The sequence below is a fragment of the Carettochelys insculpta genome, chromosome 9, assembly GCF_033958435.1.
Source record: "Carettochelys insculpta isolate YL-2023 chromosome 9, ASM3395843v1, whole genome shotgun sequence".
NCBI classification, from domain to species: Eukaryota; Metazoa; Chordata; order Testudines; family Carettochelyidae; genus Carettochelys; species Carettochelys insculpta.
This window is the reverse complement of record NC_134145.1, coordinates 6137009-6164116: the sequence shown is the minus strand read 5'-3', so window position 1 is coordinate 6164116 and position 27108 is coordinate 6137009. Positions and strand designations below refer to the sequence as shown.

The window sequence follows — 27108 nt, the reverse complement described above, 5'->3', positions numbered from 1 at the left end:
AGGGAAGCGGAGCGGCCGCGACCGGCCCCTTCTCGGCGGCGGCGGCGGAGGGAGCTGCCATGGCCACGGCGGGGAGGCGGCGGCGGCCGCAGCAGCCCCTAGCCGCGAGGCCCCGCTGAGAGAGGGCGCCCGGAGAGCCGCACACCGCCCCCGGCCGGGCGCAGACCAGCCCCCCGCCGGGGGGGTCCCGCTGCGCGCGCGGAGCCGCCCCAAGCTGGAGAGTCGGGGCCCGGCGGCGGTGCTGGGAGTCGGGTGCTCCCCCCCCGCCGCCGGGGCCCCGCTCACCCCGCACAAGAGGATGAAGAAGCGCAAGGAGCTGAACGCGCTGATCGGCCTGGCCGCGGACGGGCGCCGCAAGATGCTGCCCAAGAACGGCTCGGGCCACCGGCTGCTGCGCACCGAGCCGCCCGCCTCCGACTCCGAGTCCAGCTCCGAGGCCGACGAGGACGAGTTCGGGCCGCCGGGCGCCCGCGCCCGCTTCGCCAAGTGAGGCCGGGGCAGAGCTGGGGGAGAAGTGGGTGGGGGAGCCCGGGGGAGAGCTGCGGGGGGGAGGGAGGGAGGGAGTGTGTTGACGGGCCTGGGGGGAGGGAGCGTTGGGGGGAACTCGGGGGAGAGCTGTGGGGGTGGGGAGTTGAGGGGGAAGGGCGTGATGGGGGGGACCTGGCAGGGAGTTTCTGCAGCTCGGAGGCTGCAGTAACGGAGAGGGAGCCGTGCTGGTCTAGATCCTATCAGAACACAAGCAGTCGAGTGGCACTTTAAAGGCTAACAAAGTAATTTAAGAGGCGAGGTTCCGTGGGACAGACAGCCCATCGTAAACCATATCTTCTGAGGAGGTGGGTCCGTCCCGCGAAAGCTGGTCACCTCCTAAATTGTTTTGTTAGTCTTTGAAGTGTTACTTGACTGCTTTTTTTTGTTTTGAAGGCGGCTGTAGGTTCTTTTGGATGCTGTTCATTGGTTGTTGGGGAAAGAACTGGGGTCATGGGGTGGGTGTAATGAGGAGAACTGGAGGTGTAGTTGTGGAGGGGAAGAAAGGTTATGGGCTGTAGTGCAGGAAAGGCGTAGTGGGGAATCAGATGATACAGGATGGGTGGCTGGTAATAGCCTGTGAGGATAACTTACCCATCTAGTCTTGTCAGGTCCTGACATAGGAGGAAAAGCTCCCGAATCAAGACAGGAGTTTATGCACTGCTTTGTTGACACACTTTTGTTACCGTATTGATTTTGCTGTTCCCTGTTTCTAGTTACTTTCATTTTATGTTCTGCTTTACATCAGTCTCTTCAGTTGTACGTTTTGTATCCCTAATAAATCTGAATACGCTTTGACTCCTAGTTTCAACTCCTTTCTCTTCACTTTTCTCTCCTCTCATCAGACACACACATACTGCTTTGTTTTGTTTTGATAATATATAGACTAGCACGGCTTTCTCTCTGTTAAAATTCTTAATTGTGAGCAGCATGGTTTGGTAGTGCTTAAGGTGAAGACCATTCTTCCTGCATAATTTCTCTTTCGAAAAGATTAGGCTGCCTTTAATAACTTTCATCCCCTTGTTCCTCCCATGTGTCCATAATGTACTGTTTTGGAACCATGTAAAACACTCAGAAGTATCTGTGTTTGTCTGACATCTGGTTGCTGACATTTCAGATAAAACTCTGACATGCAGGCACTGACTGGTCTTTCTAGTTAAATTTACTTCCAAGGTAACACTATCACTGGCTTCTTCCCATTTTTAAAAACTGTTTACCTTTATCCTAGAATCTGGCACTTCTCCACAGTTAGCTAAAAACTAAAAAAGCAGTCATGTAGCACTTTAAAGGCTAACAGTTATCTAGATTCTGAATGAAGGAAAGAGTCCCCTTGTGTCAGACAAGATTTGTCTTTCTGTGTTTCTGATGCATCAGTCAATTTTGTGGTAGACATCACTTTTATTTTGTTGATGCTTGGGGAATGATCATTTTCTTCTTGGGGGTTTGGGTGGGGAATTCCTCTCATCTTTTGTTGGTTGTCTTCCATCTCAGAATCACTGGATGGCTACAGTAGATAATTTTTACAGCGGGGTGCACAAAGTGAGGGGCATGAATTTTGTAAGGAGGGTGCACCGTGATAGGCTGCTGGGTCTCAGGCTTGTGGATCTCATTAAAAATTTTGAAATACGTTACTCTTTTTAGGTATGCGTCTTCACATTTATATGCCCGTTAAGTTTTTTTTTTTTACATTCAGCATACTTATTTTCTTATGTGCTGAGCTTTTTTTTTTTCCCCATATGAACATAACTAAAATTTCCAGCGGTTTGGATTACAGTAGAGATGTTTAGGGGGCCCTGCTAATTGCAGGGGTGAAAAGTGGGGGTCCAACCTGAAAAGTTTGCTGAACCCTACTTCACTGATTTTTACCAGATAATCTGATTAGTCTCTCTCAAAAATGGGCTTTTAACTCTTCTAAAGTAATTAATTTAATGTATTTTTATAATCTTTAACTTTGCAAAAGTCAGGGCAAATTGATCTTTTCAAAGGTTTTTTTACATTGTGTTGTGTATGAAGGGATTCATCTTCAAACAACTTGTAAAAATAGCTCTGAAATCGCTTCTGTTGTGTTGCAACAGATGACGTGTTATTTATCCGATGATGGTAAAGAATGATGATGAAACAGGTTGAATGGTTATTGGTGTATGCACATATGCATTCATTGTTATACTATTAAATTTACAGATGAATTGATCCATGATGATGATGTTATACTAGGTATGGAGGAAATACTTTTGCTGGTAAATTCTGCAATTGAATCAATAATGTTGAAGATCCTCCAATAATAACTTAAACCTAAATTTTTATTACAATTTTGCACCTCAGGATTCCAGTACTTTTAAAATATCTGTTGTCATATCATAACAATTAGTGAAATCCTACCCTTTACTTTCCAAAAAATTAAACTTGAATTTTGCATTGTGGCTCTCTTGTAATAAAGCAAGAAATTCTGGAAACACAAGCATGACTGTTACATGAAGCATGGAGGAGGAAGAGTGTTTGCAGTTTCATAAGGATTCATTTTATGATGAAGACTGTTTAGAGCAGGTTTTCATTGTCTTCTAGTAATTAACTGTTCCTGGAAAAGCAATGTTGTATTGCTCCTGGTGAAGCAAACTTACTGTTTCGTTAGGATCTCAGTTAAGTTGACTTGACTGTAGGTCTTCCCATGTTGAGCATAGCTGTACCTGTCCCACTGCAGATTCATAATCAACTTCTGTTCTTTATTCAGGGGAGAATACCTGCGATGCTGCAAGTTCTGTTATCCACTGTGTGCTTTTGTCATTCTGGCTGCTTGCGTGGTAGCTTGTGTTGGCTTAGTATGGATGCAAGTTGCCCTCAAGGAAGATCTGGATGCACTAAAAGAAAAATTTCGAACTAGTAAGTGTATCAACCTTTCTTAAATTGAGTGACTTTGCTGTTTTTACCCTAGCTGTTGGGGGAAGATAAGCTGTGCATAGTGGAACATACTATCCCATGCTTCAGAGTCTGGCTAGACAAGGTCAGAAGAACCTCAGATGTATGCTTGTTTTTTATGGAGATTTGTGTACGTCTTTCTTACAAACAAACCTAATGTGAAAAGCATTCTCAAAACTGACAGAGGTGCATGGTCTTTGGATTGTTAGCGATTAACATGATTGCTGCACTCTTTAAAAAGAAAAAGAAAACAAAAATGAAAATTTCCAAGTCGTTAAAGTATTGAAATGATACCTTTCATTAAAATTAATGGAAGATGTGTGAAAATCCCTTTGGCTCCTTTTAAAAAAAAAAAGTTCACCTTTTTTCAAGTCTTTGAATGCTGCAGATTTTCTACTGCTTCATTACAACACTGGCTATATCTGCATATCATCCTAAAACATGTAATTATATATATGGAGATACACATCTCATAGAACTGGAAGGGACCGCTGGAGGTCATCGAGTCCAGCCACCTGCCCTCTTGGCAGGACCAAGCACCATTTTTTTTTTTAAATCTTTGTCACAGATTCCTAAATGCCCACTCAAGGATTGAGCTCACAACCCTGGGTTTAACAGGCCAGTGCTCAAACCACTGAGCTATACTCCAGGAGTCAGTTTTTCATTTATCTTTATCTCTTGTGCTTAAAATTGATATTCAGTTGTTAAGCCTATACTTAGAGAGAATTTAGGTTTACGTGAGCCATTCTTCATTTTAGTATGAGTCTTGATTTGTTCACTTGTACAAGGTTGAAGCAGCTGCAGTGTGATCAGATCACATTGTTGTGCATAGAATGCCTTCAGACAAACTTATTTCGCTCTCTCTGTGTACCCTCCCCTCCAAGGATGTTGCTAGAAAAATCAGAGTCCAATGAACACTCACTTAGCAAGAAATACAGAACTGTCTTATTACTGTTAATTTGTATTAAGATAATGCCTCAAATTCCCAGCCAAGTTCTGGGTCATGGTAGTAGGCACAGTATACAGAAACACAGAAGACAGTTCCATCCTCAAAGAGATAACAATCTAAGTAGACAAGACAGGTGAAGATTCTGAGACAGGAAACTTTATTTTCCCCATTATGCAGATGGCAGAGATGCCCTAGCAGAATTGGAAATTGAATGCAGATCTCCCGAGTCTTAGTGCAGTGCTGGGCTGTAACTACTGCACCATTTTTCCTTTTTATTTTGTTGGGGTTTATATTTATTTTAACCAATTTCTCATTGTTACTTCTGTTACATGTTCCTGATGTTGCATTGGGAATATGCTCAGTAAACTGCTTCTGATAACCAAAAGCATTTTTTCTTTATTCTTGTTAAAATTGCCCATAAAATCTCTCTCTCTGTTCTTGCAACATTCTCTTTTTATTTATATGGCTAGTAGTGCATTTTTGTAATTTTGAGCTTGCGTGCAAAATGGACATCATCTGTGCCATGGATTTCTGAACCAGATTTGCATTAAAAAAAGGATTTCATCCTTAGGATTTTCTCAGTATAATGCAAAGAAGATTCAAACTTGACAATCTCTTGTAATTTAAAAAAAAAAAAAAAGTCTAACTTGTTACTGAAAAAAGATAAGGTCAGTGAGCTAATAGCTTCTATAGCCAACTTGTGTTGATGTGAGAGACAGGCTTTTGAGCTACACAGAACTCTTCAGTAGATCTGGAAAAGGTACTCTGGGCATCACAGCTAAATACGAGGAATCCGTGCCACCTTGTATTTTAGATGATATGCCCAGAGGTTTCCAGACCCAGGAAAGACCCCTGTGTAGCTCAAACTCCTCTCATACAAACACAGATTGGTTCAGTAAAAAGATATTATCTCACCCATCGTGTCTCTAATATCCTGTGACCGGACTACACAACAGTATATCTTTCACTAAGACAGTTTCACATCAGTTGTCAGAAGTGATGCTTTGAATTTATATAGAACTCTAAACTTGAAAGCATCATACAATTTTAAGTAGATCAGTTAAATGCATAATAATGAATCTGTGGAAGTGAAAAATCAACAGGATTCATTAAAGTGGAAAAAAACCAAAAAAACCAAAAAAAAAAACTTTTGCAGCGTTTCCTGGAATTTTAAGCTTAAACTCTTCCTGCTCATCATTGCCAATCTACAACCTATACTGGAATACAGTTCCTCACTCTGACAGGCCAGTCCACTCCTACAGACAGCCGCCAAACCCTGAGAAAATACACACCATACACACCACCAGCCACACACCATACCAGAGAAACACTAAACCAGGAGTCTATCCTTGCAACAAACCCTGTTATCAGCTCTGTCTTGAAGGTGCTACAGGGCTGCTTGTTGTTTGTGAAACTGACTAACAAAGATATCCCTCTCAGACTTACAAAGTCAGTGGAAGTTTTCACTTAACTTTCTTTGGGCTCTTTAAAAATCTTTTTAAATTTGAAAAATAAAGTAGCTTTCTTGAGATCATAAATCCCCATTTTGCTACTTTTTCTTTAAAGATATGCTGTTAGGTCTCGTCTATAGATTTCTCGTTCATCAAGGAATTCTCTTCGCCAGCTTCTTTTACGATCAGACTTTTAGTGCATTAAGTACCTGCACTTTTATATAGGGAGCCTTGCTGTTTTATATAAGGACTGTTCAAGTAATATGAAATAGCCCTAATGTCTTTGGAATATTTTTCATAGTCCGCAGTCACACTGTATGTTTAAATTGAGGATTGGGGCTAATTTGGTATTCTTGGCAATTGCTCAATAATGAGTAGGACATCTTTGTGTCACTCTCTATTTGTGAGTCTGTTGATGGCTGATCAGCCCAATTCTGGAGCTGCAGATCTTATTATAGAAGAGGCAGGTGTTAGTAGCTTTTGAAGGGATGAGGGACAGTTTTTGATGCTCTTTTCTTCTCTGCCTGTCCTCGTCTTCACTGTGGCGAGACCTCTCAAATTGCACCACCCCCCTCATGCATTCCCGTTCTCTACTGGGGACAGTCTTGGGCAAGGTCCTCCCCAGTGTTGACTCTGATGCCACACTTTTTCATACGTGCCTTCAGCACACGCTTATATTGCTTCCACTGATCGACAATGCTCCTCTGTTCTTCCTCCAATTCAGAAGAGAGAGTCTGGTTTGGGAGGCACTGATCAGACATTTGAACCATGTGACAAGTCCAGCGTAGTTGTTGATGAATGACAATGGCTTCAATGCCACTCACGTTTCTGGATGCTAGTGTTCATGCACCTGTGCTCCCAAGAGATATTTAGGATTCTCCTGAGGTAGCATTGATGATATTTTTGATGTGCCTTCAAATGATGCCTGTATGTTGTCCAGGTTTCACACACATGCGTAGCAGTGTTGGAACAACCACTGCACGTTATGCAAGGAGCTTTGTTTTGAGATAGGTGTCCTGGCTCATATGCTTCTATTGTGAGGGTACAGTTCTCAGCAGTTCTTATCACGTAGTCATTTTGAACTATTTATTACATCATTGTATGATATAATAAGGAAACAGTACAAATGACTAGACTGACTAAAAAGATTCTAAAAGTTTTCAGAAATAATCATACTATGAATGTATTATAAAGTGCCAAACCTAGTAGACCTTTCTTCATTTTCCAGATATTAGGTGGTGGTGGATACTGTTGGGCCAGGAGCTATCAATTTAAATCAACACTCAATATCTGAGTTAATTCAGAATATGGGGATTACACACCAGAGGATGTTGTTTGTGATATTCGCCAACTATTGTTGATATCCCTGGTTATAGCTTGTTTCATCTTGTGTAATTTTCACGTTAGTCTGTTTTGCTGGGTTACTAAATTATTTTTCATTTTTTTAGTGGAGTCTAATCAAAAAACATCATTCCAAGAGATCCCCAAATTAAATGAAGATCTGCTTGATAAGCAAAAGCACCTTGAGAAAATAGAGACTGGAGACATGGGACTAAATAAAATTTGGCTAAATATCACTGAGATCAATAAACAGGTAATAGGGATAAATGTTTAAAATTTAAAAGTATTTTAAATATTGTCAGTGCTTTAAATCAGCTCTGCTTTCTTGACTTCACTGTGTGTTTACACCTAGTATGAAAGTTAAGAATGAAAAATGAGCTGTGTGATAATTCCAGGCATGCTCGCGATCAGTTCTCTAAGGAGTTAATTGAATAGTAATGTAGTTTCAAAAACTTAGGAGATTCATACACAACTCCGTGTTTTTCAAGGCACATATATTGAAAAGTGCCTTATTATCCTTCGAAATTTCCACCATGAATCAAAAACAGTGACTGAATGGCCTTCATGTGGGAGAAAAAGTTTAAAGGAGGTGGCTTAAAGTTGACATTGCTTCCCCTTTCTGACAGAGATAAATGTCACTATTTCCTAAATACCTGATGCAAGGGCAGACCCTGGCATGATGGGGATGTTGGAGGTAGAAATTAACGTACTTAATTACGTCAAAAGCTGGAGAGGGGGACAGGCTGAAAGATATCTAAATTACAATCTAGCTGCGGTTTTAAGTACTGTAGAGGCAAATAAACTTAATGCCTATGTAACATATAACATGCTAAAAAAAACTCTGTCAGCTGGTATAAATTGAAGTCAATGACAGTAAGCCACTTTATACTAACTGATCCTCTGAGCCTTTGAGTTTTATCTAATTTTAATCATAACTTATTGATTAAAACTGGAAGATAAAAATCTCAGTGAAACTAAAGATACCTTGTGGGGACGATAGAGATTTAGATTCCGTCTATGAAATTGATTCCAAATTGTTTAGTGTTGGCTACAGTCAATCACTTTGAGTCAGATTTTTAGATGTATTTGGGTGCCTAAAAATGCAGATGGTACCAATTAAGATCTTTAAAATTTTAAATAGCTGCTTAAGCACTTATCTGGATTTTTTAGCACCTAAATACCTTTAAATCTGGCCCTATGGCACTAATCACTCCTAAGTTTTCAGTTATATAGCTGGTCACTTCAGGCCAGTCTCATAGTCAGACTAACTTCCCACTTGGAAACATACAGGGGATATACCAGTAATTTAAAACAGAGCCAGCTTACTGCTAAACTAGTATCTGAGCCTTTCCTCAGCTTGAGAAGCTGCATATATTTTTATAGGTATAGATTGAGTTAATCAATTTTAACAACTGGATTTTGAAATTGAAGGACTTTGTTCTAAGTTCTCCTCAACTATAGAACAGTGTAAATTGCTTTTAAAGTGACATGTCTAGCAAGTGTCCACAACTTCATGATATTTTTACTTACTAATTGGAAACCTTGTAGCTTGCATATGTCATATTTATAAGACTGATTCAACAGCTTAATATTTTTAATGACTCAACATCAGGTGAAATATTTAACTAATATTTGAGCTAAGTTGTTTTGTGCAGATTCTTAATTCTACCTCTATACCTTAATTTTTCCATGCATTATGTACGTGGCCCCCATTTACATAGGTGTTTGAAGCACATATTAAGGGAGGAACAGACAGGAAAGCTAAGCATTTTTCTGTGCTGATACCGTGGGTAAGCATGCTAAAAACATTGTGCTAGATAGTGCATTTCCTTTTTTAAAAGATTATGTAATTTTGTTTGTCTCTCAGGAAATTAATTGTATAGCAATAGGCAAATACAAATTGAAAAAAATACGTTGAAGACAAATATGTAGGTTTGAGTTCCTGTGATTCTTATAAGTAGGGCAAATTTTGAAACATTGTTAGGGTTAGTACTGACGTCTCATGTAGTAGAGTTCATATATAGACCAGCTTTCAGTATTAAGTGCATGTCAGTTGTGTTCAGTGTAGTATTCTAATTATTTAATTATTTCTCACACATGCGCGCGCACACCCCATTAGACTATAATCTGAGCCGCTCTGTCTATAATGTGCTTATCCTCTCAGCACTCTGAAATAGGGCAGGGGTGTTATTCGCATTGTACAGATGGTGAACTGAAGCAGACTGAGTGACAAGCCCAAGGCCACACAGGAAGCTTGTGCCAGAGCAGGAATTGAAACTTGGATTCCCGCATCCCAGGCTGGCATGTCAACCACTGGGCCTTCCTTGTCTAGCTCTTGTTTTTCAGGCGATTGCCAAGTAAAATAAGGTATTTAGGGCATCTTACAGTATCATATTGGTGAGTATAGTGAAAGTGCAAACATATAAGGTTTAGATGCTTCTGTTACAACTTTGGTTTTTAAAACTTTCTAATAGTAGAAAGGCATTAAAGGTGGCACTAATATAAATAAAGTAAAGATATTTTTGTCCTATTTTTAAGCTTTTCGTCCAAGCTATCAGTCTCTTATGCTAGTTCTCAATCCTGTTAGTTATAATTTAACCCAATGTTAGTACCACTAAACATGACTTTCTATGTCTGTCTTATATAAAGATTTAATTTGTAGAAGCTATTCAGAGTAGTAAAGGAGCATAGCAATTCATCCAAACAAAAGCAATCTAAAAAGTGAAATTATCCTGTTTATATCTGCCTCATTATCTTGCAAACTCTAAGGTTTGTAGTAAGGGCTTTCTAGTGACTTGCAGGGCCCAAGCAGATTAAATTCTTGCTGCTTGTTTTATGATCAGAGCTACGTCTACACTAGTCCCTTCCTTTCGGAAGGGGTATGGTAATGAGTGAGTTGGGAAGATGCTAATGAGGCCCTTCTATGATGATGCAGCACGTCATTAGCATAATGGCAGCCATGTGCTATTTGAAAGTGCCACTTTCGAATCGCCCACCGCCCATGTAGATGGAGGGCCTTTTGAAAGGACCCCCTGACTTTGAAAGCCCCTTCCTCCTAAAACCAAATAGGAAGAAGGGGCTTTTGAAGTCTGGGGGATCCTTTCGAAAGGCCCCTGTCTACATGGGCAGTGCGCGATTTAAAAGCGGCACTTTCGAATCACGTGTGACTGCCATTATGCTAATGAGGTGTTGCATATTCATTGAAGTGCCTCATTAACATCTTCCCAACTTGCTCATTACCGTGCCCCTCCCAAAAGGAAGGGGCTACTGAAGACATAGCCAAGGTGTTAAAAGTGTTAGCAACCTCAGCCATTCCACAGCTCCATGCTAGTGAAGATTGGTTGGGCTAAGGATTCTGTGAACTGTATAGAAAAACACATGGCCTCAAGCAGGGGCTTGTGTTTAATGTCAGTCACAAATTAACAGACATTATTTATTTACTAATTTTAAGTACTTTTCTCTATTTTTAGATACTGTTTTTGACATCAGTAGTAAATCACCTCAAAGCCAACATGAAGTCTGCTTCTGATTTGATTACTCTTCCTGTCACTGTAGAGGAACTTCAGAAGGTAAATATTATAAATGTGGCTTTTGGTGACCGTCACACTAATTTTAAGCTGTAGATGATTGTAAAAACATTTTGGAAGCTAGTCACAAAACAGTAATTACCAGAACTTCTCAAAGATCTTATGAAATACTGGTAGATTATGCTTATTATAGTGGAGAAACTTCTGTGATCTTTTTTCTTAATGCAAACTGATATGGTGGATTGTGTCTAGGGAACCCTTTCCAATTGGTGAAACAAGAAATATTATCCCCCTTTCTGTTGGTTTGCTTTTAAAAAGTTTCTTCTAATAAAAAATATTAGATTATTTCCTTTTCAAGTGGTAGTGAAAAACAATGTAAAACAATAAAGAAAATATTTCTTTATGGTAGTGTCTACACTAGCCCAAAACTTCGAAATGGCCTTGTAAATATTCAAATACATATTCAGCACCTCATTAGAATGCCGGCAGCTGCAGCACTTCGAAATTGACACAGCTCGTCCAGAGGGGGCTCCTTTTCCAAAGGACCACGGCAACTTTGAAATCCCCTTATTCCTTACAGCAGATAGGAATAAGGGGATTTCAGTGGTGCTGGGGTCCTTTTGAAAAGGAGCCATGCAGTGGTGAGCTACATCAATTTCAAAGTGCTGTGGCTGCCTGCATTCTAATGAGGTGCTGAATATGGATTTCAGCGCTTCATTAGTAAACTTTTGAAATGGCCATTTGCATGGCTATTTTGAAGTTTTGGGCTAGTGTAGACGTTGTCTATATGTCCTATTTTCAAGCTACTCATTCAAGCTATCAGTCTGTTATGCTAGTTCACAATCCTGCTAATCCTTGTAATTTAACCAGATGTTAGTATCACCAAAAATGACTTTCCATGTCTCTCTTACATTCAGGTTTAATTTGGGTTGGTAATTTTCCTCCATTTACATGAGATGCTCATGAAAGACTTGATTTTGTTTTCTATCCTTTACAGCCCTAAATCAATGTCATTTAGCTTTCTTTTGTAAGAAATGGAAACAGACCCTTTTTTTTTTTTTGGAAAACCTTCTTAAATTTCACAAATAACATGGAAGTGCAGAAACTTTAAGCAAGAGTCATTTATCCAGTAGACTGCTCTCATATTGTTGTTTCAGTCAGGCTATTGTGTGTTCAGTATTTGCATAATGAAATTCATTGGTGTATGTACACTGACCGATTTTCAAAATCAGAATTTTTAATTTACTCATCTGCCGTTTTATTAACGGATTTCATGAGCTATTAGCTGATACTTTCACTGATCAACTTTTAAATTTTACCTTTGGAATTATGCTAGAGGCAAAAGTATCTCTGCTACTTTAAATCTGCACTGTTTTAACTCTTTAAAAGCGCACACACACGCGCGCGCGCGTGATCAGAATTCTCGTAGAACATGATCCAGCATGTAGAGTTATTTCCAGGAAATCTGTGACCTTTTGAAAAACTAGCTAGACTACAGTAACTATTTTAGTCACTGTTTCTGTGGTTCATTTCTTAGCTGAGCGTCCTTTCAGTAGGAGCTAGCTTATTCAGTGGGTTAATGAAGTGGTTGTGCAAACCTGTCCAAGATCTGAATTGGCATTTGTGTTAGAATCAAATATTTATAGTACAGGAATACTGAAAGGCTTCAAATGGGTTGGAACCCCATCATGTTGACAGTATTTGAGGGTCTTATGGTCTAAAGACATAAGAGTAAATGTTGAAGATGAGGATACAACATATAAGCAAATTAACACAAAGAATTGGCACAGTATGGTTGGGTATACTGTAGATGTTCTGTCTTTGTAGTTGAAACAAGATTAGGTGTAGGGAATGGGAAAGAGGGAAGAAGAGAATAGTCATAGCTTCTTACCTGTTTTGCTGCATTCAGGAGACTTCTGTAGGCATCATATCAGAAGTAGATTTTAAAGGAATTTTTCCAGAAAACCCCAGGCTACACTTAACTTGCATAAAACAGAAGATTTCAGTAGTTCCCAAACTTTTGGAGACAGTGACCCATTTTGACAAGTCAGTAAGACTTTGTGACCCAAGGCAGTTCAAAATGGTAGGGGAAGGTTCTCCCCAGGAAACTTTTTTATAAATCTTGGTTCTCCTCTCTGTCCCCTCCCCCAAACTGCCCATCCTGTCCCCAGACTTAAATCTCTCAGAGCCCCAAACTGCTCCCATACCTACCTCACATGAGAGCTTCTGCTGCCCCCTCCTGCTCCTTCCCCAGGGCACCGCCACCTCCATGCGGCTCCTCCCAGCCCTCCTGCTCCGTTTCTCCAGTGCAGGCAGTTCCCTGCCCTGCCATGCTGAAAGGGGACTCCATTTAATTGGTTTAAGGATGGGGTCCCTCCTGTTGGTCGTTACACCAGTTAAATTGAATTCCATGTCAGCACAGCAGGGCAGGAACTGGGAGCCTGAGCAGTGGGAGCTGGAGATAGCTCCTTAAAGAGATACATGTGGTTTAGGGCTGCCCAGCTAGTGACCCTTAGAAAATCTAATGGTGACCCATAGGTTGGGAATCCCTGCTCTAGATTCACTATTGCCAACACCATTGATTTCATCACACAACTGCAGTCTGTAGGACTACAGGTTCCAGCATGCGGTGCTTCCAGAATGACAAGGCTGCATTTCATACTGGAACAAATCATCTTTGCCCAAATCTCACTCAAGTTGTAGGCCCAGCTGAATTCCGTTACGAATTTTGGGAGCTGAACTGGGCTCGTGTATGGTGCTATTTCCAGCTTTAAACTGAAGTATTAGAAGTAGTAGTATCCATTTTTCACTCCCGGATATCGTCTTTCTTTCACAAGATCTTACGTTTGGTAAGTGCGATGCAATTAAAATAAAGTTGGAATCCTGCCGGGAAGTTCATTATGCTTTTATTTATTTTAAATCAATACTGTAAAAAAACACTTCTGGGAGTTAAATAAAACTTGAAGTTTTTAGGTTGGACAACTAGAAAAGTGGTGAAATTATAACCTGGAAGCTTGGTGTCCTTTACTCCTCCCTGTGTGTACATTGCAGCACATTAGATCACTTGCATCGGTGGAAGGCTAGTTTTTGTACATTTGTGAAAAAGAAGCACACATGGAACTTCTTAATTTTGTATTTGGGAGTTGCTGCTACCCCCTGAACTAGGTTTAAGAATATGTCGAAGCCGACTCCTCCACTGCAGTTAGTCTCCGCAATCAACGGGGAGTGTCTCTTTGTATTATGAAGCCTGAAGAATTTCTTTACTGTACCAGAGTTCCCCCTGAAGGAGGGCAAGTGGCAAAGGTACTGCTGCCATGGTAGGGCAACTGAGTTCCCAACTTTCCCTAGAGTGCAGAGGCTGTCTGCTGTGTGCTTGTATTGGGATTTAAGAGAGGGAAATTGAGGGTGTGTACCATCCCTATTTCTGTTGGGCAAGAAGGGATTATAGGAGTTTTGAAGATGGATTTGGGTAGATTATATTCATAATGGAGCAGAATATGTTCACATGGAACAGGCAGTTGAGCTGTGTGTTCTCTGGTCATGCAGTTATTTGAATTGCGGTAGCAACAAAAAGTCACCGTTGAGGATCAAGACCTCAACTGGTGCTGTAGAAACATATATCAACTCTGTAAAATGAGAGAACTGATGACTACAGAAGGCTGGCCCCAAGGAAACGATGACTGATGTTGTTTGTTATGGAATGCAGTGCTCTCACTGCACTTGTAGATGCTCAATGTCAAGTTTCCTGAGAGATGGAGGATAATGAGATGACCCAAGGGCTGTTTATAGGGAACTCCTATGCCTGAGGAGCTACCTGGGAGAAACATGACTGTTTCTTTGAAAATCAAACAAGTGGGTAATAAAGGCTGGGGGTCATTAGTAGAATGGAGATAAGTCAGAGTCTTGATATTGGGTATAGAGGGAAAAGACCGTGATGGGGCATAAAAGATGAGATTAATGGTTTGTATTTGATGTAAAGATGCTGATGATAAAGCTGCACACAGGTAATTACAAATTACTCTTCAACTAAGTGCTGTTTAAAGACCCAGGAGTACTTAGCTGCAGTACAAGTACAGTATGTCCCTGTATATCCCTTTAAGTCACTCATGTGAAAAATGGAAGAAAACCTGTGGATGGAGGTTAAATTAAACTTCCTTGTTTGCATCAGAACATTTTGAGCAAAGACTAAGGATAGAATGATGGATGTATTCTGTAGACACATTTGCATCATTCAGGACATCACACAGGTTTGTAAGAATCTGGCTATGTGGCATGTCATTAACTAAACGTTTTGCAAGTTGCTCTTTCAGATTCTGTTTTTGAACATGGCTGAAACTTATTAGGTTGCTCTTTCTTTTTCAGAGCGTGGCTACTATAGGTAGCACTCTAACCAGTGTTGTTCATGATGTTGAGTCTATGCAGGCAGCAATTGAAGAACACAAGAAAATCACAGAAAGGCTCCAGAATGATATGGTAAGGACTATACTTAGTTAACTGAGTTAAATATTTGCTAAACTTAGAGTAATGTGAGCTATACTAAGTGTTCTCTAACCTGAACTTGATAAATGTTTAAAGATCTCTGCAAGATACTGGCTCGTATAAAATATGTAGTAATAGCTAATAGTCTTCATGTGGCTTCATAGTAATGAGATTTTGGCTTGAAGAAAATATGCTCTAAATTTCTTCCATAGGTTTTCTAGACAAGAAGCACTGGGGTGGAATGTCAGGAGGGCTTTATTGTACCTACCTGGTGCGAAGAGCTATGCTAAATTGTACTCTGCAGAACATCTTGAGAGCAAGGGGGTAGTGTTGGGAATGTGCTGGGGTGAACAAGCTTCTGACACAAATCAAGATGCATACTCAGGAAATACAGATTCACTAATATGTGAAACTCTCTAAAGGTTCAACGGTCTGAAATGTTAACTTACTGTTAACGTCCAGTCTTCCTGCCACAGTGGGAATGGATGTTTGTAAGTTAACTGCTGCTGCTGCTGCAGCAAGAAGTGCTTCAGGAACACCATAATGCTAATTGATTTGTTCTCTTCTACCAGTTCCATTTTTCTTTTATAGCAGACTTAACTCTCTAACTCAGACAACTACAGGGATTCTTTGTGCCACGTATTGGAACATCATTGGTGCTGATTCTTAGAAACTATGCAGTTCAGTCTTAATTTTTGTTAACTGAAATGTGTGTGTATACTTTGAATGCTGCATGTGAAAGGGAAAAGAGATGAGACACAGCCACTATATTTATGAAACTTAAGTCTGGGCTCTACCTATTTGACAGAACATAAACAACACACTCTGTGCTATGTACTAGTATGCTTATGTTGGTTGTGCATGTAATATTTTTATGGTTCAAAACGTATGAAATACCTGAAGTTATGTCTACAGTCTTTGCCTAGCTTCAGGTTTCATAAATGTAACAAATTATTTGGTGATGTAACTTCTTCTCTTTGTCAGACTGACTACATTAAAGAAAATGGAGAAAAACAGATATCACTGTCCGCCACAGTCAGTCCAAGAATTACCAACAGAAATCAGACCGAGAATTGTAAACAGGTATTTCTTGCTTTACCATTACATGCCAGCATCATTGCAAGTGGTAAAAGTACAATTAATATTTTCCCTTATGCTTGTCAATATTGTAGTACACTACAAAGTAGGTTCATGTCAAGATTCAACTTGAGTAGAATCATGTGAGTCAAATACTGGATTGTAATGATACTCCTGTAATGTGTGTTTTGCCATTGTAGACTTTCTGAATGTAACTCTAGACAAATCTTTACTATATTGCCTTCTGAAGTGACATTTTCCATAGCTTTATGAGGAGTACGGCGTAAGGGAGTGGACTGTGAAGGTTTAGTAACAGGTAGTTGAGGAAGTTAGAGGTGTAGCTTGTAGTAGAAGTGTGACTAATGAGTCAAGGTCTTGAAATAGAAGCTGGCTTTAATGCCAGGTACTTGCCTGTCAGCTTGTGCAAAACAGGGAGAGGCAGGTGATGAGTCATTCTGAAGGTGGTAAAATCAGAAGTAGGGCTTCAGAAAGATGAGTGAATTGTACATGAGACTATACAGAAATAACTAACGAGTGGGTGTGTGTATTTTTAATACAGTCGTGCTGACTTCAGAAGTAAACCTGGTATGAACAGTGCGTGGGTTTTTTGGCCAATACAGTAATTGGTATTATGCTTAAAACAGTTTTCATCAAAAAATTAGGTCAATGCACCCTTCAGTTAATTCCATGGCACCTCTTGTAATCATAGGGTTCATTGGCAGCACTGAGTTTTAGCACTAGGAAATCCTATTTTCAAACAGCAAAGGCTAAAATTATTTGCTCTGGTCTTCCTCCCTGTAAGGCTGTTCCAAATACAAAATAGTTTGCGTGGCTCTGAGGCCCTTCCAGAGGAGGACACTCGGATGAACTGGGACAATTTTGCGTACTTGGCTTAATCTCATTCTTGCCTCCCTTCCTCTTTCCCCCGCAGCCCCTCTACTCTCTGATTTGCTCACCTTGATGATTTTTTTTTCTGATTTGTCCACCTTGCTTACTATTTTTCGTTCTCTGTGCCTTAAATATTGAGTCTGTTCTGGTATGGCTATGGTCTGAAGAAGTGGGTCTGTCCCACGAAAGCTCACCTAATAAATTATTTAGGAAGTAGGCTTGTATAACCAGAATGCCTCCTATGTTGCCATTTTGTTCATCTTTAAAGTGCTACGTGACTTTTTTTTTTTTTTTTTTTTGTGTTTTGATGGGACAGTCACTGCTTCATTAACTGAAATAATGCTCTGGCAGTATTTCCAAACACCTGTAGTAAGGTAACACAATTCATTCTCTTTATTTCAGGATAACCAACTCCTGTGTGCCATGGTAGAAGAGATAAATGCTTCCCTAGTGGTGTACCAGAAGCTCAGTGATCTAAAGCTTCTAAGTGTGGATACAGCAATCAGCAATATAACTCAAAGGGTTATGTTGTTGGAAGACCATGTGGCTGTCACGGATAATTTGGAAAATGGAGATAATTTGTCCAGTAGTATGGTAAGTGCTCAGTGATCATGGGGGCCTGCTTGCCTGTGTAAGGTATTCGAGTGGCTGAGGGTGCTTCCTGTGCAGCAGTTCCAGTCTGCTTTGGGCTAGGGAGGCCATCGACTAGATTAGGAATGCTTAATCCAGCAGTTCTCAAACTGTGGATCAGGATTCCAAAGTGATCGTGACCCCATTTTAATGGGCTTTCTAGGGCTGATAGGAAAATTGCTGGGACTTGGGTCTGAAGCCAGTTCCTGAGTGTTTCAGTCTGGGCGGGGGGGTGGTGGGAGATTCAGGTTACAGCCACCTACTTGGGGCTGCAGGCCTTGGTTTCAAAACCTTCCCCCTGCCTGTGGCTGTTGGGGAGACTTGGGCTCTGGCTTTGGTCCACTTTTCCTAAGTCCAGTAGTAATTTTTGTTGACCAGTCATGATGCGTGAATTAGAGAGACACTGGCTAACTGAAAAGAAATATGTGAAGCTGATGCTTTAGAGGCTTAATGCTTGATTCAAAGGGAGCTTGGAAGTTTCAGCTGCTGTGCAGATAGCCTAATGGTAACCTACAAAATATTTGTGTACTGAAACCGACACCACCAGCCTATTAAAACCTAGACCATTTCTGATATGGTACTACCTAGGATTACCTCCTGTGATAGGGTGTTTTAAGAGTAAGGCATACGCTAATGCTATGGTGGGTAGAAATTTAGTTGTGCAAGTCTTATTAACAATAAGACATGCAGATAAATTCCACTGTTTAAATCAAATTTTAGGATTACATAAAGTAAGATTCCTCCAGTGCCAAATTTGATCTTTTTATTTAAATACACCACTGAATCCCGTCTTGGTTGTTGGAAAGTCAAACAAGTAGTCAAGTCCATGCAGGAGACCCTGCAGAAATGTTTCATGTAGTGTGGTAATCAGAATTAACCCCTTAATATTTAACATGGTTCTGTGTATTTATTATAAGTTTGAGTTGGTTTTTCCACTACATGCATGCCCAGCTTGAAGTAAGCAAACTTTGTTATGGAGGGTTTTAAGCAAAAGTCTAAGCTCTAGTACTCTCATTCTTTTTCTTCAGGTGGGTAATAAAACTACCTCCCCAAAGTTGGAAAGCCAAGATCAACTGGAAAATGAAACTGGTGAAGAAAAAACACTGAATGTGACGGTAATCAAGAAAGTAAAATCCATATTGATTAGTAGGTCATACAAGTAGTCATTTAAATTTCACATTTATTTGGGTTACTCTGGTACTAATATTTTCAAAGGCAGTGAGGTAGCAAAATAACTTTCCCACAACATTGTGTGTGCAAAAGTGATTTAAGAAGGAAATAAAACTAGTAATAAGGTCAGGTGCTGCCATCTTAAATCTGTGGAAGCACGCATGTTACTGAAAACTGCAGGATCCAGAGTCCCAGTAACTGCATTTCTTTCTGTAACTTCCCAAGAAAGCTGCACTCCACAGGGATATTGCAGCTGAAGGAGCATTGCGGAAGATTCTGAGGAGCCAGTGACTGTATCTTCTTGGCAGACAGCCTTTGGCACAACAGCTGCTTATTAATGTTGGTCAGGACAAGCATGGCATGTTTTGTCACTCAGTGAACACCTTCCCCCAAGTAATAAACTCTGAAGAGTAACTGGGAACATCTCTATCAGATGAACAAAAGAATGCTGTGATTAAGTAACAGCAGCTGAATTGCTTTGGTTGGGAAGCAATTTCTGGAAAACAGTTTATTCCTTTGTATTCAGTGTATAAATAGTGTTGGAGGGTGAGTGGGTGCATAAGAAATGCTTGTGCGCTGGTTATAAAAACAACAGACGTGTGATAACCTGCGTAGTATTTGCTGCAGAACACGTACCTTCAGTAATCCTGTTTTTGTAACTCTTACATAATCTTCATTTCTGCATCCAGTCAAGTAAGGGCCAGCGAGTGGATAGACTGAGCAAAAAGTTGAAAGGGACAGTGTAGTAAAACTAACTTCAATACTCTTAAAAGCGGTTCAGGTGGATGAAATAATTTCTAAGATTTTAGTGATTTGATTTAACTTAAGCTGGTTTCCAAGCTTAGCTATTTGTGGTGGTTGGGTTTTAGTACCTGGCTTAAATTCTGTGTTCACTGTGAGAAAATTATCAAAGTAAGTCCCATATGACAAATGAGCTCCGTATAAACGTCTGGGTATTTTCAGTTCATTTGACAGGGATTTAGTAATTTATAACTTCTGTATCCCACCCCACCCCACATGGCAATCAGGTATGCACAAGCACTTCCAAAATGTGTCAAAAACTGACGGCATGGTATGCTGATAAAATGTGTAATAATGACAAAAGTGTTTGTTTGTTATACCTTTTTAAATTTTGGTTAAAAAATAGTAGTAAATAAAGCCCTGGGGACGTTTTTGTTGAGAAATAATGCAGGAAAAGTATTTTTTCTTGTTCTCTTAGATTCAAGTTTCATATTAGAGACTGTTTTGCACAGGAGTGTACTTTGATGGCATATAGACTATATATTTTTTCCTTCTTAATCAGTTAAAACTTCCTTACCCTGGAAGTATATAGAGACAACTAAGAGTTTACAGATCTGTTGTAAAGTGCACTCTTTTCTTGCAGTACTGTACTTCGTAAAGACAGTTTTTTAAGATATATTTTCCTGTTGCTTTGCACAGACAATAGAAAATGTAGATTCTCAGGTGTCAAAACTAAGAGAGAAGCTTCAGCTCATCAGTGCTCTCACAAGCAAGCCAGAAATTGAAAGACCTCTTGAGGCATCAAACAAAGGTGAGATTAAAATGTAGTTATACCATTTAAATCTAAAGGATTATTTTATAATTCAAAGAATAAATATACAGTTGAATAAATATTTTCTTAATATTTTGGTCAAAGAACCTGAGTGTTTCTTAAAATAATAAGACGTTAATGGTACTAAAACAGAACTCTAGCTTAGAGTTCAAAATATAACATAGAGAAATTGAGTGGGGTTTCCCTGTGTTTGGAAGGATCCCTAATCTTAGATGGTATAGCACTTCCATCTAGTATGTAAATATTGAACTGTGTTGGCATGTAATAAAATGTTTTTATCATCAAGGTCTGTTATGTTAAACTGTTGTGAACTCTCTTTAATATTTATTGGTGCTCAGTAGCCAAATTAAGTGTAAATTGTAATGATTCTGAAAGTTTAGCATAATGCTGCCAAGATGTACAGAAGTGCAGGTCAGTCCTATACTTCAGTATAGCTGTTACTCTATTCCTGAGTAATACGAAACATGTCAGATGTCCACTCTTTACTGTAGTATTGTAGTTGGTAAACTTGACACTTCCTTCCAAACAAGGCTCTCATGTCATTGAGAAAAAGACGAGAGCTTAAAGTATGGTATGTAGTCCTCAGGAAACTTTGTTCTTTAATGTGCTCATCTAGAGAGTGGTTTATGCCCTGAAGGACACCCATACTGAAAGGATTTGTTCTTTTCACAAAATGTATGTTTTCTAGTATAGCATGAAGTATTAATACAGTCAGGTCTCAGAGTAGGTGAACTCAGAGTGCGCGACCCCACTCTTATGTGTCTGACCATGACCCCAGCCCGGTTTAAACCAGCTACAAGCAGCTCTAGTTCAAGCTGTCCCTTCCACCCTGCGGGGCTCTGGTGCAAGCCCACTGCTGGCTTACCTCTCAGCTGCTTCCCTGGCTGCAGAGTGTGTGTTCTGCTGGGGAAAAGGCCAGAACCCAACTTGCGTAACATCCAAGTTTATGCATTTGTGTGTGGAACGGAACCCTCATGTACTCTGAGACCTTCCTGTACTGCATAATTGTCTTACAAAATATGCTTCAATGATGTATCCTATAGGATAGCTTGTTTCTTTTCTTTCTATTTCTCAAAGTTAAATCTCTGGTGGCTCCCCTACCAGTAATGAGATTTAACAAGAGTTTCCTGTATTTTGAAACTAGTAAACTACCCTCATACTACATTTGAATCTAGTTTTTTAATGCAAAAAGTCTTTAACACTGGTCTATCTTGTCCCTGGCAATTACTGTTGATTTTAATTGCATTTAAATTTGTAATACTAATCTAAATTAATTTTTGAACAGCTGAAAAAATGCTGAATGCTACATCAAAGCCTCCAATTTTTCCAAAGTTTTCATCGAGATCAGTTGAAGACAACATGGAGAAGAATAGACAGCCACGACGCCTCTCATTAAGAGGAATTGCCACCGTAAAAGGTACATTTTGGTTTCTTTGATTTTTCATCAACGCTTCTTGTAAGTACAGACGAACAAGCCATGAATAGTTGTGGTACAACATAGCTTAGACAGAACAAGGGATAGTTGTTCTTGAAAGGGATCATGTAGAAAATATGTTGACAAGTCAAGCAGAGGGAATAAATGGATGAAGATGGGCTTTAGTGACTTGGAGGAGAGGGGTTTTTCCATGAAATGGAAGACTGTTTTGTGTGCAAGGGGTGTCAAGTAATGGGCAAGGAGAGGAGCGGAAGGTATTTGGGGCACAAGATATAGCTGTAAGATGAAGTAGTTCTAGCCAGAGGGCCTTTTGCTACAACTCTTGAATTGCTAAAAATTGAATGTTTTAGCCTCAGAAAATATAATAGAAACACTTGTCTCTCCATTTGATCTACACAAAGTACAGTAAGTTTAACTCAAGGGCTTTTACCTGTTTGGTTGTGGAAGTTTGTTATTAGGTATCAGTAGAAATAGCAGTTACGTGCTTTTGTGTTCAGAATTACTAAGTGGATTCCAAGCAACTAAAACGTACACACCTTTCGACAGAGCTTACACTTGCTTTCTGAATTCTCATGGTTACTGGCTTATACTGTGTTTAATCCACTGGATGCATGCAAAGAACCTCTTCTAAAACCTTGTTTAACTTTCCAGGCTTTTAAGGGACTGTATAATGTAGTGAAACAGGAGTAGACCTTGTACTATAACACTATGTAGTTTAAGTGCTTGCTCCTTAAAACTGTTTGTCCTTCTTGCAGATCTTCAGGATTTGTTTGAAAAGACAGATCAAGGCATTGAAGGAAAGCTGTCGTATGAGGATCTCCAAACTCTGGTTGGCTTACCCATGCAAGAGTCACAAAGCTTTAAAGAATTTGATACAGATGGGGATGAAAAATATTCATTACCAGAACTGAGACTAGCTTTAGGTGTATAGCATACCTGTTTAGCAATACAGTATTGATGAACTTTACTGTAGCTACTGAAAACTGCAAATCTGCATCTGCACTGTGCCCAGTGTTCATCACATCTTTGGAGCTAAACTTACCATACTTGTTGCCACCTTTTTAATTTGCATTCTTTGAATATGTTTAAAGATTTTAAAGGGTTTTATTTATGGCATAAATGGGAGGAATTTCATTCAAAATTCCAGGAACCTTGTAAACTCAAACTACATGAAGCATTGCCTGCCAACATTTTCTTTCCCATTTAAGGGGCATTTTTGTGTTTAAAGTGGAACACATGTACATAGAGAGAAACCCATGATTTACAGTTCGCATAAATTTGCCTTAAATTAGAGAGCTGCACTTTATATAGAGCCAGAAGAAATCTGTCTTTTAAAGATGGGCCTTTTCTGCTTGTAAATACTTAAAATGGGATAAATTATGCGTATTTTAGGGGTATGTGTTTTCAGGGCTGTGTTGATAACCATGATGGCTTGTGAATGATAAACATGGAGAATTTCTGAAAGCAGAGGGTATTTCAGTTTCCACTTGGATTTAAATTGCTGGTGCATCTGGGGATAGAATTTGAGCTCAAACTGAGGCAGGTGTAAGGCATGATTTCTCATGCCATCCTATGAAGGATTTTCATTTTAAGAGGCAAGGAGTGAAACCTACTGGGGGCTTTTTGATTTTGCTTTTTTAATATCATGGGTCCATCAGAATAATTAGATGACCAAAACTAGGTAAGGTAGCTGCTTATGACCCACTCCAGTGTTTCCTTTTAACTTTGTTTCATTCAGGGTTCTAATTTGTGGGAGGTGGGCGAGTGTAAAAAGGAAACTATTGGAACATTTTAATTGACTCGTAGAGTTTAAAGAGAGCTTGTTCCCAGGAGCTGCTGCTGGCTTCCATCATGACAAAATAATTTGCATCCCTATTGTCTTTATACCTAGCAGGCTTTCACATGCGACAGTGGTCTGACTGGTCATTGGGGTTACTTTCAACTAGGTTTCTGACATGCCTTCTTTCTTCCTTCTAATATTATTTCATATTGTTACGCTACCCATGACGAAGAGCAGTTTGTTTCTGAACAAGCCTCTTTCTGCTGCGTTGTCACCAACAGGATGGGAAAGCCTACAACTTTGAGATTTGCATGCTGTTTCCTTGCTATGTGAATATTCACAGTTATTAGGACCTTAGATGACCATATATTCATTCACATGGGAAACAAAAGGAGGTGCAGGGTAAAATTGTACTATATATGTTTTTTTATTATTGAGTTCAGTATAAATTTGCTTTGATCTTGAACAAATATCCACACATGAGAACACGCTAAATATGGTCATTTGATCACTTGGTCATTTGTATTTTGGTTTAGTGGATTCTGAAATACAGTGATGGTCTGACATGGGCCTACTTGATGTCTGGTCATAGTTGTTAATTTTGTGACTTTGAATGGGATGTTCATAATTTCTCAAGGAAATATTCTGTGGAAGTACTCACATCAGTCATAGGCTTGCAAAAAGGAATTCTTGTCTCGATTATCTAGTCCATTTTCCCCATTGCTCTCCTTTCCTGTTTTGGGTGTGTTTGCTTTGCCCAACAGGAAGATGATTTCAGTGATGTGAAGTTTTGAAATGCAGTATCACCTGGCTTCCAAGGCAAGTAGAAATTGACACTTGAGTCTTCTGATCAGTTTCCACACCTCTTTTATACACATCTGTATAAATCCCTTAACCAAATAAAAATTCTAGCAATAAAAAAGTAATCATTCTGGTATTTTATTTGTACATAAATGTATCATAGCTTTGTCAGAATTTGCACAGTATTTTTGGAAGATTTATTTGTATGAAACAGAGCTTAAGTAAAAGGTAAAACTTAGGATTGTGTGTGTAATCACAACTTTAAACATTTTCCTTGTTGCAATTTGTTTTAATTTTGCAGGCTGCTTCTATAGTAAAGACAAATCTTACTCAAACAGCTCTCTAGTATTTTTATAGCTGCTGTATGTGACTGTGGTACTGAATTGGTCAATTGAAACATTAAGACAGCCCTCCCCAAACTTTTTCCGGTTGTGGAACACTTGGACGTCACAGTGCTCTCCGTGGAACACTTCACCTTTTTCACATCCTACTAACTATGAGGAACATTACTATCGGATATCTCATAATGCTAATTACAATTAATGTACAATAAACAGCTCAACAAATAATGAAATCAGATATTGACAAAACAAATATAGCAGGGATGACAGATAAAACAAAATCAGCATATTTAGTAAACTTCATGTGATGGAGGGAGTTAGGGCTGCAAGGGGTGGAGTTGAGCCAGGGCCCCATGGGCCTGGGAGGGTTGAGCTGTGGGTGTGTGGGGCTGGGTGGGTGTTTGAGCCACAGGCGCACAGAGCAGGGGGGTGTTGAGCTGTGACCAGGAGTGTTGAGTTGCAGGCATGTAGGGCTGGGAGGTTTGAGCTGGCGCTGGGGTGTTAAGCCACAGTTTACTGTAGGTCTAAGCCAGAAGTGTGCAAAACTGTAAAACTGAGCAAATTGCATCCCAAAATTTATTTATTTTTTTTCCTGAGTGGAGGAGAGACCGCCCTGAATCAGTTTCACTGGTGGAACACTTAACAATAGCTTGTGGAATGCCAGTGTTCTGTCAGAACATAGTTTGGGAACTGCTGCATTAAGACATGAGACCATTCTGTAGTGATGGTTAACTGTGGTTAATGTGACTCTTGGATACATAGTGCCATCTCCAAGGTCACTAATTGGCATTTCCACAAAATCTGCAGCCTTACTGAGATTATGGAATGGATAGGTACAAAGAATTTTTAACAAAATTGGACAACTTAAAAGTACACTGAATTAATCATTGCTGACTAGTTTTATGTTCACTTAATTTTGGCCAGCAGGCAGCCATCCTAATCTCAAGTATTGCTCAGTATCCAAACACTTGAGACTTACACTGCTTCGCAGTTGCCACGAATGTAATCCATCCGGTTGCTGGCCAACGTTGTTAGGTGAGGCACCAGCAGACTTTTCTGAAAGTCCAAAAAACTTAACCTACACTAGTGTTGACAGGTCACTGGTAACTGCAGGCATGAAAAACACTTCCCTAAATCTGCTCTGAACAAAGCTCAACTGAGTGGTGGCTGGCCTGCATTTGCATCCCCGGCAATAGTGAGAAATCAAGCCAAAAACTCTTAACAGTCTAATTAATCCACCATTGGTGTGAATTTTAAAATGTCCCATAGTTGACAGAACATAATGTTCCACCTGCCCCCAATTAGTGGAAGCTGCAAAGCAGTGTAAGTCTCAAGCATCTGGATACTCTTGCAAAACAAAACAGTGGGATAGTTTGTGAAAGATACGTGGATCATAAATTCTTTCACTGTGCTTAACTCCATGGATTCCAAAGTAGGTGCTCTCCGTACTCTAGGAAGGCTTATCCATGGTCACCAACTTAAAAGGAGATGGTACCAGAGAAGCATTATTGAAATGTTCTTATACCTTGGCTAGTGGAAGCCCATGCAGAAAAGAGTGAAGTCTGAGAAACAGGAGGTCATTTTTAATAGATAGGTTTACTTTGGGATAGCAGATGAAGTGGACTTGTTTTAGGAGCAGTGGACAGTTGAATAGGGCTGCTTCTGAGCAGTGGGAAAGGGACAGGAGAGACAGTATAACACCTGATTAAATGGGCTTTTAAAATTAGTATGATTTTAATGCTTTTAATGATATAGACTCTTGTTTTGAGAATACCTATCAGAGAGAAGACTCTGGATTCTGCTATTGAAGTAGTGCACTGGTGTAAGCAATTATTTTCCAAGATTCTAAAAACACGTTTTAGAACATATCCTGTAATTGTAAATAATTACCAAGTTATTTTGAATTGGGTTTTTTGTTGTTGTTTTAGTTTCCAAATACATTGTGTTCTCGCCTGCTAATTTGTTTTTAAACTTACATTTACTAAAGTCAGATTTTAGGCTCAACAGTGTCTGAGGACCTTCTGTTTAGTTTGCCTGACCTTTCCTGTACACAAAGAGAAATCTTGGCTCTATTTGAATAAAGTTGGACTTATTTTGGAAATGTACCGAGGCTTTTTTTGATCTGTATATGGAATAAATTAAGGCTGGTTTTAGCTACTGAGCTCTGCACATGTCATCATGTAACATAATTTAATTAAAATATTTAATTTTTAGTGTTTACTTGAGTA

The 27108-nt window shown here is 39.7% G+C and overlaps 1 protein-coding gene across 1 annotated transcript; it reads left to right on the top strand.

Annotated features, from left to right (window-relative positions):
• Positions 1–3: 3 nt before the first annotated feature.
• Positions 4–27100, top strand: EFCAB14 (EF-hand calcium binding domain 14). The gene is made up of 11 exons (XM_075002789.1): positions 4–486; positions 3254–3402; positions 7287–7432; positions 10650–10748; positions 15069–15179; positions 16170–16268; positions 17553–17744; positions 18809–18895; positions 20391–20502; positions 21809–21940; positions 22714–27100. The coding sequence occupies exons 1-11, from the start codon at positions 299–301 to the stop codon at positions 22887–22889; spliced, it is 1491 nt and encodes a 496-aa protein (XP_074858890.1). The 5' UTR covers positions 4–298; the 3' UTR covers positions 22890–27100.
• Positions 27101–27108: the final 8 nt, after the last annotated feature.